At 39.2% G+C, this 20,118-nt stretch overlaps 2 protein-coding genes across 4 annotated transcripts in view; one reads left to right on the forward strand and one right to left on the reverse strand.

Moving 5' to 3' along the window:
* On the forward strand, positions 1-9,294 carry dtymk (deoxythymidylate kinase (thymidylate kinase)). Its single transcript, XM_046299955.1, has 5 exons — positions 1-258; positions 499-607; positions 6,098-6,188; positions 8,017-8,214; positions 8,968-9,294. The coding sequence occupies exons 1-5, from the start codon at positions 129-131 to the stop codon at positions 9,121-9,123; spliced, it is 684 nt and encodes a 227-aa protein (XP_046155911.1). The 5' UTR covers positions 1-128; the 3' UTR covers positions 9,124-9,294.
* Positions 9,267-20,118, reverse strand: part of atg4b (autophagy related 4B, cysteine peptidase) — a 25,423-nt gene continuing 14,571 nt past the window's right edge. For all 3 annotated transcript variants that reach the window (XM_046299954.1, XM_046299953.1, XM_046299952.1), the window contains 4 exons: positions 11,437-11,582; positions 10,664-10,720; positions 10,308-10,404; positions 9,267-9,959 (listed from right to left, as the gene is read on the reverse strand). In XM_046299954.1, coding sequence (XP_046155910.1) covers positions 9,886-9,959; positions 10,308-10,404; positions 10,664-10,720; positions 11,437-11,582 — 374 coding nt within the window. In that variant the 3' untranslated portion in view covers positions 9,267-9,885. The remainder of the gene's footprint in view (positions 9,960-10,307; positions 10,405-10,663; positions 10,721-11,436; positions 11,583-20,118) is intronic.

Below are 20,118 nucleotides of genomic sequence, written 5' to 3' on the forward strand. Positions count from 1 at the left end.
AGACCCTAACGGCGTTCCATAGTCTACGCGGGTGAGCTTCTCAATTCCTGTTGCTGGTCAAAGCGCCTGTAATTTTATGTTTTGTGAGTTCCGTTATTCATAATCGCTATTCATAATCGCTATTCATAATGACTTGCCGAAGAGGGGCTCTCATTGTGCTCGAAGGAGTGGACAAGGCAGGAAAAACAACACAATGTAACAAGCTTGTCCAAGCACTGCAGGATAGCGGGCGGCAAACTGAAATGATGAAATTTCCGGGTAAATTAACTTTATTATCCGTGGCTGCTAATTCATCAAAATGAAATGTATTTTTCTCATAATTGTGTTGTTTGAATCCGCTTTGATTGCAAATTTACCTAGACGAAAATATATGGGATTATGCAAACTAATTTTGCCTTGCCCGGTTCCCCCGGCTGGGTGGAGTTTGGTCCACATGGCAATGCAAAATGAATTCGTCTTTGACTACATTCTCTTCCTGTATTACTCTTGTTTGTACAGAAAGAACTACAAAGATCGGCCAGCTGATCAACTCCTATCTGGAGAACAAAAGCAACCTGGAGGACCATACAGTGCACCTGCTGTTCTCTGCCAACCGATGGGAACTCGTGTAATACTCTAATATACAGAGGCATTGATCATTAAATAAGATACATGCTTGCATATTTGAGCCTGCCAAAAGTTTGGACACATCTACTCATTCAAGAGTTTTTCTTTATTTTTTACTATTTTCTACATTGTAGAATAATAGTGAAGACATCAAAACTATGAAATAACGCATATAGAATCATGTAGTAACCAAAAGAATGATAAACAGATCAAAACATATTTTTGATTTGTCAAAGTAGCCACCCTTTGCCTTGATGACAGCTTTACACACTCTTGGCATTCTCTCAACCAGCTTCACCTAGAATGCTTTTCCAACAGTCTTCAAGGAGTTCCCACATATGCTGAGCACTTTTTGGCTGGTTTTCCTTCACTCTCCAGTCCAACTCATCCCAAACCATCTCAATTGGTTTGAGGTTGGGTGATTGTGGAGGCCAGATCACCTGATGCAGGACTCCATCACTCTTCTTCTTGGTCAAATAGCCCTTACACAGCCTGGTGGTAGGTTGGGTCATTGTCCGGTTGAAAAACAAATGAATGAGTAGGCGTGTCCCAACTTTTGACTGGTATAGAGTGCATTTGGAAAGTATTCAAACCCCTTGACTATTTCAACATTTTGTTACAGCCTTATTCTAAAATGAATTAAATTGTTAATTTTCCTCATCAATATACACACAATACCCCATAATGACAAAGCAAAAACAGCTTTTTAGAATTTGTATTTAAAAAACTGAAATAAGGAAAGAGGGATACCACTGAATGCCTTCAACTGAAATGTGTCTTCCACATATCAAATCTGCAGGCTAAATTTAAATCTAGACTTGGTTTCCTCTATCGTAATCACTCTTCTTTCACCCCAGCTGCCAAACTAACCCTGATTCAGATGACCATCCTACCCATGCTAGATTACGGAGACATTACTAGATTGGCAGGTAAGGGTGCTCTTGAACGGCTAGATGTCCTTTACCATTCGGCCATCAGATTGGCCACCAATGCTCCTTATAGGACACATCACTGCACTCTATACTCCTCTGTAAACTGGTCATCTCTGTGTACCCGTCACAAGACCCACTGGTTGATGCTTATTTAGAAAACCCTCTTAGGCCTCACTACCCCTGAGATATCTACTGCAGCCCTCATCCCCCACATACAACACTCGTTCTGCCAGTCACCTTCTGTTAAAGGTCCCCAAAGCACACACATCCCTGGGTCGCTCGTCTTTTCAGTTCTCTGCAGCTAGCGACTGGAACGAGCTGCAACAAACACTCAAAATGAACAGTTTTATCTCAATCTCTTCATTCAATGACTCAATCATGGACACTAACTGACAGTTGTGGCTGCTTTGTGTGATGTATTGTCGTCTCTACCTTCTTGCCCTTTGTGCTGTTGTCTGTGCCCAATAATGTTTGTACCATGTTTTGTGCTGCTACCATGTTGTGTTGCTAGCATGCTGTGTTGTCATGTGTAGCTGCCTTATGTTGTTGTCTTAGGTCTCTCTTTATGTAGTGTTGTGTTGTCTCGTCGTGATGTGTGTTTTGTCCTATATTTATATATATTTGTTATTTTTAATCCCCGTCCCCGCAGGAGGCCTTTTGGTGGGCCGTCATTGTAAATAAGAATTTGTTCTTAACTGACTTGCCTAGTTAAATAAAAAATAATCCTCATTTATCCCGACCCCTCTGAATCAGAGAGGTGCGGAGGGGGCTGCCTTAAATCGGCATCTACGGCGCCCAGGGAACAATGGGTTAACTGCCTTGTTCAGGGGCAGATTTTTACATAATCTGCTCGGGATTCGATCCAGTCCAACACTCTAACCACTAGGCTACCTGCATGACATTTACATAAGTATTTACTCAGTACTTTGTTGTAGCACCTTTGGCAGCGATTACAGCTTTGATTCTTCTTGGGTATGACGCTACAAGCTTGGCACATGTGTATTTGGGGAGTTTCTCCCATTCTTTTCTGCAGATCCCCTCAAGCTCTGTCAGGTTGTTGTCCTGTTGGAAGGTGAACCTTCACCCCAGTCTGAGGTCCTGAGCGCTCTGGGGCAGGTTTTCATCAAGGAGCTCTCTGTACTTTGCTCTGTTTTTAGGTGCCTTTTGGCAAGCGGGCTGTCGTGCCTTTTACTGAGGAGTGGTTTCTGTCTGGCCACTCTACCATAAAGGCCTGATTGGTGGAGTGCTGCAGAGATGGTTGTCCTTCTGGAAGGTTATCTTTCAGACTGACCATCTGTTTCTTGCTCACCTCCCTGACCAAGGCCCTTCTCCCCCGATTGTTCAATTTGGCCAGGCAGCCAGCTCTAGGAAGAGTCTTGGTGGTTCCAAACTTCTTCCATCTAAGAATGATGGAGGCCACTGAGTTCTTGGGGACCTTCAATGCTGCAGAAATCTTTTGCTACCCTTCCCCAGATCTGTGCCTCGACATAATCCTGTCTTGGAGCTCTACGGAAATTTCCTTTGACCTCATGGCTTGGTTTTTGCTCTGACATGCACTGTCAACTGTGGGACCTTATATAGACAGGTGTGTGCCTTTCAAAATCATGTCCAATCAATTGAATTCACCACAGGTGGACTCCAAGTTGTAGGAACATTTTAAGGGTGATCGATGGAAACAGGATGCACCTGAGTTCAATTTCAAGTCCCTTTCAAGGGTCTGAATAATAATGTAAAATATGTCTTATTTATTTTATAACCTTTTATTTAACCAGGCAAGTCAGTTGAGAACAAATTCTTATTTTCAATGACGGCCTAGGAACAGTGGGTTAACTACTGAATAAATGAGCTAAATTTTTGTAAACCTGTTTTTGCTTTGTCATTATGGGGTATTGTGTGTAGATGTATTTATTTTATTTGAATCCATTTTTAGAATAAGGCTGCAGCGTAACAAACTGCCAAAGGGTCTGAATACTTTCCGAAGGCGCTGTACATTCTGCCATTTTTAATTCCCAATTTCCTGCATTCTGCTATGGCTAATGCTGTGTTCTTTTCAGTCAACATAACACTACTAATGTACTAATAAAGAGAACTAATAATGATAATAATAATCTTTTAATTCATTGTTTTTTGGAATGTTCAAATCTTTCTGAGTAGCTAGGTTAGTATACAATTGGCGACACATTTTCATGCAAAAGAAAAAATCTGTATCAAGAAAATATGCATCTTTTCCCACCAGTTGTTTCCACCAAACTGACTTGTATTTTATCTTGGTAATTTTTTGTTTATAGGGGTTATATTATTTTTTTAAAAAATGTATATATATATATACAATGCCTACAGAAATTATTCAAACCCCTTGACTTTTTCCCACATGATGTTGTGTTACGGCCTGAATTTGAAATGGATGAACACTTTTTATGAATTTTAATTAAAAGTGAAATGTATGTAATCCCTTTTATGGCAAGCCTAAATAATTTCAGGAGTAAAAATTGTTGCATGCACTCTGTGTGCAAAGATAAAGGCGTCCTGACTAACTCAGTTTACCGCTCTGGGATTTCACCATGAAATCAGAGTTTAATGGCTGTGATAGGAGAAAACTGAAGATGGCTCAACATTGTAGTTACTCCACAATACTAACCTAATTGACAGTGAAAAGAAGGAAGCCTGTACAGAATAAAACATATTCCAAAACATGCATCCTGTTTGCAACAGGGTGCTCAAGTAATACTGCAAACCCTGTGAGTCATGAATACAAAGTGTTATATTTGGGGCAAATCCAACACATTACTGAGTACCACTCTCCATATTTTCAAGCATAGTGGTGGCTGAATCATGTTATGAGTGTGCTTGTAATCATTAAGGACTGGGGAGTTTTTCAGGATAAAAATACATAAATGGAATGGAGCTAAACACAGGCAAAACCCTAGAGGAAAAAACTGTTTCAATTTGCTTTCTACTAGACACTGGGAGATTCATTCACTTTTTAGCAAGACAATTACCGAAAACACAAGGCCAAATCTACACTGGAGTTGCTCATCAAGAAGACCGTGAATGTTCCTGAGTGGCTGAGTTAGTTTGGACTTAAATCTATTTTTGAAAATCTATGGCAATGGCAATACTTAAATGGCTGTCTAGCAATGACAAACAACCAAATTGAGCTTGAAGAATTTTGAATATAATAATGGGCCAATATTTTACATCCATGGTGTGCAAAGGTCTTAGAGACTTACCCAGAAAGACTCACCGCTGTAATCGCAGCCAAAGGTGATTCTAAACATATTAACTCGGGTGTGAATAATTATGTAAATTAGAGACTTAATTTTCAATAAATTAGCAACAATAATATGCTAAAACGTGTTTTCACCTTGTCATAGGGTATTGTGTGTAGGGGGGTGAGAATGATTGTTTTCACCTTGTCATAGGGTATTGTGTGTAGGGGGGTGAGAATGATTGTTTTCACCTTGTCATAGGGTATTGTGTGCAGGGGGGTGAGAATGATTGTTTTTTTTAATCCATTTTGAATTCTGGCTGTAACAATGTGAAATAAGACAAGGGGTATTTATACATAAGGTACTGTATAGGTTAATTATCTTTTCTACATCATTTATATTTAGTTTGTCATTTAACTTTACAATGGAAGAGTTTTTTTCCATCCTGAAAAAAACATTCAAATATTTTTCTTTTTTATTATTTTTTTTCTTCATTTTTTTTTACAGTTTGAATTTAGGAGAACTGGGGAAAAATGCATAGGTGGCCTGCCCAAGGGTTAAAATGGCAACAACATTTAGATGGTGTTATTAGCTGTGGTTGAGCTGCCATACTGTCTTAAGGAGTAGGACATGATGTGTTATTAGCTGTGGTTGAGCTGCCACACTGTCTTAAGGAGTAGGACATGATGTGTTATTAGCTGTGGTTGAGCTGCCACACTGTCTTAAGGAGTAGGACATGATGTGTTATTAGCTGCCACACTGTCTTAAGGAGTAGGACATGATGTGTTATTAGCTGTGGTTGAGCTGCCACACTGTCTTAAGGAGTAGGACATGATGTGTTATTAGCTGTGGTTGAGCTGCCACACTGTCTTAAGGAGTAGGACATGATGTGTTATTAGCTGTGGTTGAGCTGCCACACTGTCTTAAGGAGTAGGACATGATGTGTTATTAGCTGTGGTTGAGCTGCCACACTGTCTTAAGGAGTAGGATATGATGTGTTATTAGCTGTGGTTGAGCTGCCACACTGTCTTAAGGAGTAGGACATGATGTGTTATTAGCTGTGGTTGAGCTGCCACACTGTCTTAAGGAGTAGGACATGATGTGTTATTAGCTGTGGTTGAGCTGCCATACTGTCTTAAGGAGTAGGATATGATGTGTTATTAGCTGTGGTTGAGCTGCCATACTGTCTTAAGGAGTAGGACATGATGTGTTATTAGCTGTGGTTGAGCTGCCATACTGTCTTAAGGAGTAGGACATGATGTGTTATTAGCTGTGGTTGAGCTGCCATACTGTCTTAAGGAGTAGGACATGATGTGTTATTAGCTGTGGTTGTATGTCTTTTCCCTCCAGGCCTCTGATGAAGGAGAAGTTGGAGCAGGGCATCAATCTGGTGGTGGATAGATACGCCTTCTCTGGAGTGGCCTTCACCAGCGCCAAGCCTGTGAGTTCATTAGGACAATACACACATCTCTCACCAGCGCCAAGCCTGTGAGTTCATTAAGACATTACACACTCCAGCGCCAAGCCTGTGAGTTCATTAGGACAATACACACACCAGCGCCAAGCCTGTGAGTTCATTAGGACAATACACACACCAGCGCCAAGCCTGTGAGTTCATTAAGACATTACACACACCTCTCACCAGCGCCAAGCCTGTGAGTTCATTAAGACATTACACACACCAGCGCCAAGCCTGTGAGTTCATTAGGACATTACACACACCAGCGCCAAGCCTGTGAGTTCATTAAGACATTACACACACCAGCGCCAAGCCTGTGAGTTCATTAAGACATTACACACACCAGCGCCAAGCCTGTGAGTTCATTAGGACATTACACACACCAGCGCCAAGCCTGTGAGTTCATTAAGACATTACACACACCAGCGCCAAGCCTGTGAGTTCATTAAGACATTACACACACCAGCGCCAAGCCTGTGAGTTCATTAAGATATTACACACACCTCTCACCAGAGCCAAGCCTGTGAGTTCATTAGGACAATACACACAGCTCTCACCAGCGCCAAGCTTGTGAGTTCATTAGGACAATACACACACCTCTCACCAGAGCCACGCCTGTGAGTTCATTAGGACAATACACACTCCTCTCACCAGAGCCAAGCCTGTGAGTTCATTAGGACAATACACACACCTCTCACCAGAGCCAAGCCTGTGAGTTCATTAGGACAATACACACACCTCTCACCAGAGCCAAGCCTGTGAGTTCATTAGGACAATACACATACCTCTCACCAGAGCCAAGCCTGTGAGTTCATTAGGACAATACACACACCTCTCACCAGCGCCAAGCCTGTGAGTTCATTAGAACAATACACACAGCTCTCACCAGCGCCAAGCCTGTGAGTTCATTAGGACAATACACACTCCTCTCACCAGAGCCAAGCCTGTGAGTTCATTAGGACAATACACACACCTGTCACCAGAGCCACGCCTGTGAGTTCATTAGGACAATACACACACCTCTCACCAAAGCCAAGCCTGTGAGTTCATTAGGACAATACACACTCCTCTCACCAGAGCCAAGCCTGTGAGTTCATTAGGACAATACACACACCTCTCACCAAAGCCAAGCCTGTGAGTTCATTAGGACAATACACACTCCTCTCACCAGAGCCAAGCCTGTGAGTTCATTAGGACAATACACACACCTCTCACCAGAGCCAAGCCTGTGAGTTCATTAGGACAATACACACACCTCTCACCAGAGCCAAGCCTGTGAGTTCATTAGGACAATACACACACCTCTCACCAGAGCCAAGCCTGTTCTCTATGTCTGTCCCCAATCACATTTTGTTCTGGAAACGGGCTGAATAAAACGGGCTGTTTGCTATTTGCGATGCTCAATCCAGTCATCATTCACTGTTTGGATGAATAAAGGCTTTAACAAACAAAAGTTCACAATTAAATGTTGACTGTAATGTTAGCTTACCTGCCAACGATTTCATGCTGAGCTGTGTCAATGGGGAGGACATTTTGTTTTGCTCAATTGAATTAAAGGGCAACTACACTCTCCAAAAATATATAACATTTTTTATTTATCCCAGGCCTGAAAAATAGTCTCCTGACAGTTTAACCATTGCTGTGAACTTAGAACATTTGTCTTTTTTTTTGTCTGAATCTGAAAAATCTATAGGAAAACAGGATACATTTACCAGGCACCACTGCATAGGGCCGATGGAAAGACAGTCCATTCACTCTGACATAAGTTCCTATGCCATAACGAGCAAGTTAATGTTTGTCTGCCGAGCAGGGTTTCAGTCTGGACTGGTGTATGAATCCTGACATGGGGCTGCCCAAGCCAGACCTTGTGATGTTCCTGCAGCTCAGCCCGTCTGAGGCCGCCCAGCGGGGTCAGTTTGGGACAGAGAGATATGAGACCACCGTGTTTCAGAAGGCCGTTCAGCAGAAGTTTGAACTTCTGATGAAGGACCCCTCTGTCAAGTGGCAGGTAAGAAGCTGTGTCCTGATTCTCCACACTTCCTATGTTTGCACTTTCACACTCCCCATATTTTAACCTTTATTTAAAATAGGCAAGTCAGTTAAGAACAAATTCTTATTTTCAATGACGGCCTGGGAACTGTGGGTTAACTGCCTGTTCAGGGGCAGAACGACAGATTTGTACCTTGTCAGCTCAGGGGTTTGAACTTGCAACCTTACGGTTACTAGTCCCAACGCTCTAACCACTAGGCTACCTGCTCTAACCACTAGGCTACCTGCCTCTAACCACTAGGCTACCTGCCTCTAACCACTAGGCTACCTGCCTCTAACCACTAGGCTACCTGCCTCTAACCACTAGGCTACCTGCCTCTAACCACTAGGCTACCTGCCTCTAACCACTAGGCTACCTGCCTCTAACCACTAGGCTACCTGCCTCTAACCACTAGGCTACCTGCCTCTAACCACTAGGCTACCTGCCTCTAACCACTAGGCTACCTGCCTCTAACCACTAGGCTACCTGCCTCTAACCACTAGGCTACCTGCTCTAACCACTAGGCTACCCTGCCGCCCATTGATTTAACAATGGTGGAAACACCCCTCCAACCGATGCCTACACCTATCCAATACTTTATAATCTATTAATGGGAGTGTGCAAGTGCACACTGGTAGAATGTGGAGATTTGGCCATTGGTTTGTCTAAACAGGATGTGACATTGTGGTCTTCAATGGGAAATTCACCCAAGATATTGTTGTCATCACCTAGGTGATTGATGCAGACAGGAACATTGAAGATGTGCACGCTGACATTAAGAACCACAGTGTTGATGCCATCAATGCAGCAGAGAATGAGCCAATCGGGGAGCTGTGGAAGGAGCCTGGACGAGGAGACCCAATTTATCCTCTGTTAGATTCCTCCTAACAGTGCCAAGTAAACAAGGAGAAGTCAGAGGGGGTAAAAGACTTGAATATGAAACTGCGAACTGTATGTTACGATATTTAAGTGGGTATAGTCAACTCTTTCAAATCATTATTTCACAACAACAAAAAACACAAACAAATAAATTAAATACATGTCCAAGCTGTAAATTTATTTCTTATTTTGTCCTTATTAACATTTCAAAGGGTCTGTTCATCTTCGTGAATTGAGGAAAATCAGTGTTTTGTACAGAGAGATTTAACGTGACAACGATACTCCGAATGAACAAGATAATCTATTTGGATCAGCGAATTTCACTCAACCAAATGTTGGTGTTCATCCGTTAATACAGAGACTGCAGATATCAGTGACCTAAGCAATAAGTATAGTAGTAAACCGTTACGGATTAAACACTAGTCAACTGTGTTATGGAAACTCAGCTTTTTAATGGGGAGGGGGCGGGGTCAAGGCACCATATCACTAGAAATATTTCCTTTCCTAAGTGTTAAGACTTAATGGAGACATTTGAAGATGTCCTGAAAGCTCCCACTACCCTTGTATCACCACCTCCTAGCAAGGAGTCTCCTCATTGGACACAGGGCAGTCAGTGGCTGTTCAGAAGACAACTGTGTTGACACATCACTCCGCCATCGTTGCCAGGCTTGGCTAGTGATGTTGTTGTTATCTCCTGTCCCCTATGGCTTCCCTTCTGATACAGAGCAGAATCGTTGTGGTTCTGCCGGGACACATGACTGTATTCGATCATCACAGGGACAGAATTTCAAACTCTTCATCCTCAGAATCAAAGAACCGCTCCAACCTATCAGAGTCTGAGAAATCTAGGAGGGGGAGAAATAATGGATTGATCAACAGTATCACAACGTCTGTAAAGAGAAATGAATCACGGCAGACAACACATTAAATCACTTCATTGTCCTATCCAGATTTAGGCGAGGATTCGATCAAAGGCGTGTTGAAGATGAGCACACAGCGCTTGGCATTCAAAGGTCATTCACTCTTGACCTGATGTCGGCAGGGATAATTGGCTTTAAAAAGGCGCTTGTTGACAACGCACCTCTGACTGAATCCCAGCCTCGATCTGTAAAGAGAACTAAATCACAATATCCCTTCCTCGACCCCCCCCCGTACAGGTCAAGAGAATGTAGGTCAAGTGTTTTGATGTTTACCAGGGTTGAGGTTGAGTACATCTACAGAACAGGCGAAGTGAGATGGTTGACAGTCTATCAGTTCAAACATGGGCAGGCCTGCTCTAGTGTGGGACAACTGAAGAAAGACGGGGCAGAAAAATTATGATTAGTTCATCCTGGGAGGAGTCGATGCTCGCAGGACCTGACACACCGAACCACAACAAAACCACTGCCCCGATGAAGTTAACAGTTATTTAACCAGGTTGACCCATTTCAGGTTCAAAATAACATTTTTTTTTTTCCCCCAGCGGGGACAACTGACACCCCTAACGGTTCTGAAAAGAGGTTTATTGAAAATCGCATATGTATCCCTTTGATGAAACGGCGTAGAGTACCTTTCGGAAGCGCATACACCAGTCATCGAAGTCGTCCTCCGTTCTGCAGAAGAAACCCTGGGGTCAGAAGAAAAGGACAAGCATCTGATTTACTGTGTCAGCAAAAGGAAACACTAATGTCTAGAACTGAAATCACGCCTAACCACAACGTAGAGAGACAACGTTTAGTCAATTCACTTCAAATAGTGCTCAGCAAAACAAAACACTAATGTCGAGAACTGAAATCACGCCTAACCACAACGTAGAGAGACAACGTTTAGTCAATTCACTTCAAATAGTGCTCAACAAAACAAAACACTAATGTCGAGAACTGAAATCACGCCTAACCACAACGTAGAGAGACAACGTGTAGTCAATTCACTTCAAATAGTGCTCAGCAAAACAAAACACTAATGTCGAGAACTGAAATCACGCCTAACCACAACGTAGAGAGACAACGTTTAGTCAATTCACTTCAAATAGTGCTCAGCAAAACAAAACACTAATGTCGAGAACTGAAATCACGCCTAACCACAACGTAGAGAGACAACGTTTAGTCAATTCACTTCAAATAGTGCTCAGCAAAACAAAACACTAATGTCGAGAACTGAAATCACGCCTAACCACAACGTAGAGAGACAACGTTTAGTCAATTCACTTCAAATAGTGCTCAGCAAAACAATATTTAGCTAAATGCTATCTTTAAGATATACCTGCTGCTTGGGAAAAGTGTACGCAAGCTGAAGTTTTGCTCTACCTTTGACCTCATAGCCCTAAGCGTCTGGTTCTCTTACCACTGCGATGGAGGGGTCTATTTCACAGATCTGCATGCGGCACGGCGGGTGCTGACAGTGGTAAGTGTCGTCTGGGACCTGGCTGTCCTCACAGGGCTCTACCGCAGGCTGGGTGGTGTGGGGGTCCAGGTAGATCAGCTCTTCTCCTGGGGGGCCAGATGCAGGACAACAAGCTCTACTTAGCAGAACGAGACCATTCAACAGAGCCATTGAAGCTTGACTTTTAGCTCCTACTGAGCAGAGGGTCGCAATAGTGCAAAGCATGAAGTATCTATTTTAACTAGAGGAGACCATAGACTGGATATAAATAACAAGAGACCATAGACTGGATATAAATAACTAGAGGAGACCATAGACTGGATATAAATAACTAGAGACCATAGACTGGATATAAATAACTAGAGGAGACCACAGACTGGATATAAATAACTAGAGGAGACCACAGACTGGATATAAATAACTAGAGGAGACCACAGACTGGATATAAATAACTAGAGGAGACCACAGACTGGATATAAATAACTAGAGGAGACCACAGACTGGATATAAATAACTAGAGGAGACCACAGACTGGATATAAATAACTAGAGACCATAGACTGGATATAAATAACTTTGAGACCATAGACTGGATATAAATAACTAGAGACCACAGACTGGATATAAATAACTAGCGGAGACCATAGACTGGATATAAATAACTAGAGGAGACCATAGACTGGATATAAATAACTAGAGGAGACCACAGACTGGATATAAATAACTAGAGGAGACCATAGACTGGATATAAATAACTAGAGGAGACCATAGACTGGATATAAATAACTAGAGGAGACCATAGACTGGATATAAATAACAAGAGACCATATAGACTGGATATAAATAACTAGAGACCATAGACTGGATATAAATAACTAGAGGAGACCATAGACTGGATATAAATAACTAGAGGATACCATAGACTGGATATAAATAACTAGAGACCATAGACTGGATATAAATAACTAGAGGAGACCATAGACTGGATATAAATAACTAGAGGAGACCATAGACTGGATATAAATAACTAGAGGAGACCATAGACTGGATATAAATAACTAGAGGAGACCACAGACTGGATATAAATAACTAGAGACCATAGACTGGATATAAATAACTAGAGACCATAGACTGGATATAAATAACTAGAGACCACAGACTGGATATAAATAACTAGAGACCACAGACTGGATATAAATAACTAGAGGAGACCACAGACTGGATATAAATAACTAGAGGAGACCACAGACTGGATATAAATAACTAGAGGAGACCACAGACTGGATATAAATAACTAGAGGAGACCACAGACTGGATATAAATAACTAGAGGAGACCATAGACTGGATATAAATAACAAGAGACCATAGACTGGATATAAATAACTAGAGGAGACCATAGACTGGATATAAATAACAAGAGACCATAGACTGGATATAAATAACTAGAGGAGATTATAGACTGGATATAAATAACTAGAGGAGACCATAGACTGGATATAAATAACTAGAGGAGACTATAGACTGGATATAAATAACTAGAGGAGACCACATACTGGATATAAATAACTAGAGGAGACCATACTGGATATAAATAACTAGAGGAGACCATAGACTGGATATAAATAACTAGAGGAGACCATAGACTGGATATAAATAACTAGAGGAGACCATAGACTGGATATAAATAACTAGAGACCACAGACTGGATATAAATAACTAGAGAATACCACAGACTGGATATAAATAACTAGAGGAGACCATAGACTGGATATAAATAACTAGAGACCATATACTGGATATAAATAACTAGAGACCATAGACTGGATATAAATAACTACAGGAGACCATAGACTGGATATAAATAACTAGAGGAGACTATAGACTGGATATAAATAACTAGAGGAGACCATAGACTGGATATAAATAACTAGAGACCATAGACTGGATATAAATAACTAGAGGAGACTATAGACTGGATATAAATAACTACAGGAGACTATAGACTGGATATAAATAACTAGAGGAGACCACAGACTGGATATAAATAACTAGAGACCATAGACTGGATATAAATAACTTTGAGACCATAGACTGGATATAAATAACTAGAGACCACAGACTGGATATAAATAACTAGCGGAGACCATAGACTGGATATAAATAACTAGAGGAGACCATAGACTGGATATAAATAACTAGAGGAGACCACAGACTGGATATAAATAACTAGAGGAGACCATAGACTGGATATAAATAACTAGAGGAGACCATAGACTGGATATAAATAACTAGAGGAGACCATAGACTGGATATAAATAACAAGAGACCATATAGACTGGATATAAATAACTAGAGACCATAGACTGGATATAAATAACTAGAGGAGACCATAGACTGGATATAAATAACTAGAGGATACCATAGACTGGATATAAATAACTAGAGACCATAGACTGGATATAAATAACTAGAGGAGACCATAGACTGGATATAAATAACTAGAGGAGACCATAGACTGGATATAAATAACTAGAGGAGACCATAGACTGGATATAAATAACTAGAGGAGACCACAGACTGGATATAAATAACTAGAGACCATAGACTGGATATAAATAACTAGAGACCATAGACTGGATATAAATAACTAGAGACCACAGACTGGATATAAATAACTAGAGACCACAGACTGGATATAAATAACTAGAGGAGACCACAGACTGGATATAAATAACTAGAGGAGACCACAGACTGGATATAAATAACTAGAGGAGACCACAGACTGGATATAAATAACTAGAGGAGACCACAGACTGGATATAAATAACTAGAGGAGACCATAGACTGGATATAAATAACAAGAGACCATAGACTGGATATAAATAACTAGAGGAGACCATAGACTGGATATAAATAACAAGAGACCATAGACTGGATATAAATAACTAGAGGAGATTATAGACTGGATATAAATAACTAGAGGAGACCATAGACTGGATATAAATAACTAGAGGAGACTATAGACTGGATATAAATAACTAGAGGAGACCACATACTGGATATAAATAACTAGAGGAGACCACATACTGGATATAAATAACTAGAGGAGACCATAGACTGGATATAAATAACTAGAGGAGACCATAGACTGGATATAAATAACTAGAGGAGACCATAGACTGGATATAAATAACTAGAGACCACAGACTGGATATAAATAACTAGAGAATACCACAGACTGGATATAAATAACTAGAGGAGACCATAGACTGGATATAAATAACTAGAGACCATATACTGGATATAAATAACTAGAGACCATAGACTGGATATAAATAACTACAGGAGACCATAGACTGGATATAAATAACTAGAGGAGACTATAGACTGGATATAAATAACTAGAGGAGACCATAGACTGGATATAAATAACTAGAGACCATAGACTGGATATAAATAACTAGAGACCATAGACTGGATATAAATAACTAGAGGAGACTATAGACTGGATATAAATAACTACAGGAGACTATAGACTGGATATAAATAACTACAGGAGACCATAGACTGGATATAAATAACTAGAGGAGGCTATAGACTGGATATAAATAACTAGAGACCATAGACTGGATATAAATAACTAGAGAAGACCACAGACTGGATATAAATAACTAGAGGAGACCATAGACTGGATATAAATAACTAGAGACCATAGACTGGATATAAATAACTAGAGACCATATACTGGATATAAATAACTAGAGGAGACCATAGACTGGATATAAATAACTACAGGAGACCATAGACTGGATATAAATAACTAGATGAGACTATAGACTGGATATAAATAACTAGAGGAGACCACAGACTGGATATAAATAACTAGAGGAGACCACAGACTGGATATAAATAACTAGAGGAGACCATAGACTGGATATAAATAACTAGAGGAGACCATAGACTGGATATAAATAACTAGAGGAGACCACAGACTGGATATAAATAACTAGAGGAGACCATAGACTGGATATAAATAACTAGAGACCATAGACTGGATATAAATAACTAGAGACCATAGACTGGATATAAATAACTAGAGGAGACTATAGACTGGATATAAATAACTACAGGAGACCATAGACTGGATATAAATAACTAGAGGAGGCTATAGACTGGATATAAATAACTAGAGACCATAGACTGGATATAAATAACTAGAGGAGACCACAGACTGGATATAAATAACTAGAGGAGACCATAGACTGGATATAAATAACTAGAGACTATAGACTGGATATAAATAATTAGAGACCATAGACTGGATATAAATAACTAGAGACCATAGACTGGATATAAATAACTAGAGACTGGATATAAATAACTAGAGACCACAGACTGGATATAAATAACTAGAGACCATAGACTGGATATAAATAACTAGAGACCATAGACTGGATATAAATAACTAGAGACTGGATATAAATAACTAGAGACCACAGACTGGATATAAATAACTAGAGGAGACCATAGACTGGATATAAATAACTAGAGGAGACCACAGACTGGATATAAATAACTAGAGGAGACCATAGACTGGATATAAATAACTAGGAGACCATAGACTGGATATAAATAACTAGAGACTATAGACTGGATATAAATAACTAGAGGAGACCATAGACTGGATATAAATAACTAGAGACCATAGACTGGATATAAATAACTAGAGACCATAGACTGGATATAAATAACTAGAGGAGACCACAGACTGGATATAAATAACTAGAGGAGACCATAGACTGGATATAAATAACTAGAGACTATAGACTGGATATAAATAACTAGAGGAGACTATAGACTGGATATAAATAACTAGAGACCATAGACTGGATATAAATAACTAGAGACCATATACTGGATATAAATAACTAGAGGAGACCATAGACTGGATATAAATAACTACAGGAGACCATAGACTGGATATAAATAACTAGAGACCATAGACTGGATATAAATAACTAGAGGAGACCATAGACTGGATATAAATAACTAGAGGAGACCATAGACTGGATATAAATAACTAGAGGAGACCACAGACTGGATATAAATAACTAGAGGAGACCATAGACTGGATATAAATAACTAGAGACCATAGACTGGATATAAATAACTAGAGACCATAGACTGGATATAAATAACTAGAGGAGACTATAGACTGGATATAAATAACTAGAGGAGGCTATAGACTGGATATAAATAACTAGAGACCATAGACTGGATATAAATAACTAGAGAAGACCACAGACTGGATATAAATAACTAGAGGAGACCATAGACTGGATATAAATAACTAGAGACCATAGACTGGATATAAATAACTAGAGGAGACCATAGACTGGATATAAATAACTAGAGGAGACCATAGACTGGATATAAATAACTACAGGAGACCATAGACTGGATATAAATAACTAGATGAGACTATAGACTGGATATAAATAACTAGAGGAGACCACAGACTGGATATAAATAACTAGAGGAGACCACAGACTGGATATAAATAACTAGAGGAGACCATAGACTGGATATAAATAACTAGAGGAGACCATAGACTGGATATAAATAACTAGAGGAGACCACAGACTGGATATAAATAACTAGAGGAGACCATAGACTGGATATAAATAACTAGAGACCATAGACTGGATATAAATAACTAGAGACCATAGACTGGATATAAATAACTAGAGGAGACTATAGACTGGATATAAATAACTACAGGAGACCATAGACTGGATATAAATAACTAGAGGAGGCTATAGACTGGATATAAATAACTAGAGACCATAGACTGGATATAAATAACTAGAGGAGACCACAGACTGGATATAAATAACTAGAGGAGACCATAGACTGGATATAAATAACTAGAGACTATAGACTGGATATAAATAATTAGAGACCATAGACTGGATATAAATAACTAGAGACCATAGACTGGATATAAATAACTAGAGACTGGATATAAATAACTAGAGACCACAGACTGGATATAAATAACTAGAGACCATAGACTGGATATAAATAACTAGAGACCATAGACTGGATATAAATAACTAGAGACTGGATATAAATAACTAGAGACCACAGACTGGATATAAATAACTAGAGGAGACCATAGACTGGATATAAATAACTAGAGGAGACCACAGACTGGATATAAATAACTAGAGGAGACCATAGACTGGATATAAATAACTAGGAGACCATAGACTGGATATAAATAACTAGAGACTATAGACTGGATATAAATAACTAGAGGAGACCATAGACTGGATATAAATAACTAGAGACCATAGACTGGATATAAATAACTAGAGACCATAGACTGGATATAAATAACTAGAGGAGACCACAGACTGGATATAAATAACTAGAGGAGACCATAGACTGGATATAAATAACTAGAGACTATAGACTGGATATAAATAACTAGAGGAGACTATAGACTGGATATAAATAACTAGAGACCATAGACTGGATATAAATAACTAGAGACCATAGACTGGATATAAATAACTAGAGGAGACCATAGACTGGATATAAATAACTACAGGAGACCATAGACTGGATATAAATAACTAGAGACCATAGACTGGATATAAATAACTAGAGGAGACCATAGACTGGATATAAATAACTAGAGGAGACCATAGACTGGATATAAATAACTAGAGGAGACCACAGACTGGATATAAATAACTAGAGGAGACCATAGACTGGATATAAATAACTAGAGACCATAGACTGGATATAAATAACTAGAGACCATAGACTGGATATAAATAACTAGAGGAGACTATAGACTGGATATAAATAACTAGAGGAGGCTATAGACTGGATATAAATAACTAGAGACCATAGACTGGATATAAATAACTAGAGAAGACCACAGACTGGATATAAATAACTAGAGGAGACCATAGACTGGATATAAATAACTAGAGACCATAGACTGGATATAAATAACTAGAGGAGACCATAGACTGGATATAAATAACTAGAGGAGACCATAGACTGGATATAAATAACTACAGGAGACCATAGACTGGATATAAATAACTAGATGAGACTATAGACTGGATATAAATAACTAGAGGAGACCACAGACTGGATATAAATAACTAGAGGAGACCACAGACTGGATATAAATAACTAGAGGAGACCATAGACTGGATATAAATAACTAGAGGAGACCATAGACTGGATATAAATAACTAGAGGAGACCACAGACTGGATATAAATAACTAGAGGAGACCATAGACTGGATATAAATAACTAGAGACCATAGACTGGATATAAATAACTAGAGACCATAGACTGGATATAAATAACTAGAGGAGACTATAGACTGGATATAAATAACTACAGGAGACCATAGACTGGATATAAATAACTAGAGGAGGCTATAGACTGGATATAAATAACTAGAGACCATAGACTGGATATAAATAACTAGAGGAGACCACAGACTGGATATAAATAACTAGAGGAGACCATAGACTGGATATAAATAACTAGAGACTATAGACTGGATATAAATAATTAGAGACCATAGACTGGATATAAATAACTAGAGACCATAGACTGGATATAAATAACTAGAGACTGGATATAAATAACTAGAGACCACAGACTGGATATAAATAACTAGAGACCATAGACTGGATATAAATAACTAGAGACCATAGACTGGATATAAATAACTAGAGACTGGATATAAATAACTAGAGGAGACCATAGACTGGATATAAATAACTAGAGACTATAGACTGGATATAAATAACTAGAGGAGACTATAGACTGGATATAAATAACTAGAGACCATAGACTGGATATAAATAACTAGAGACCATAGACTGGATATAAATAACTAGAGACCATATACTGGATATAAATAACTAGAGGAGACCATAGACTGGATATAAATAACTACAGGAGACCATAGACTGGATATAAATAACTAGATGAGACTATAGACTGGATATAAATAACTAGAGGAGACCACAGACTGGATATAAATAACTAGAGGAGACCACAGACTGGATATAAATAACTAGAGGAGACCATAGACTGGATATAAATAACTAGAGGAGACCACAGACTGGATATAAATAACTAGAGGAGACCACAGACTGGATATAAATAACTAGAGGAGACCATAGACTGGATATAAATAACTAGAGACCATAGACTGGATATAAATAACTAGAGGAGACTATAGACTGGATATAAATAACTAGAGACTATAGACTGGATATAAATAACTAGAGGAGACCATAGACTGGATATAAATAACTAGAGGAGATTATAGACTGGATATAAATAACTAGAGGAGGCTATAGACTGGATATAAATAACTAGAGACCATAGACTGGATATAAATAACTAGAGACCATAGACTGGATATAAATAACTAGAGACTGGATATAAATAACTAGAGACCACAGACTGGATATAAATAACTAGAGACCATAGACTGGATATAAATAACTAGAGACCATAGACTGGATATAAATAACTAGAGGAGACCACAGACTGGATATAAATAACTAGAGGAGACCATAGACTGGATATAAATA

This window comes from Oncorhynchus gorbuscha, linkage group LG15 (assembly GCF_021184085.1).
Source record: "Oncorhynchus gorbuscha isolate QuinsamMale2020 ecotype Even-year linkage group LG15, OgorEven_v1.0, whole genome shotgun sequence".
NCBI lineage: Eukaryota > Metazoa > Chordata > Actinopteri > Salmoniformes > Salmonidae > Oncorhynchus > Oncorhynchus gorbuscha.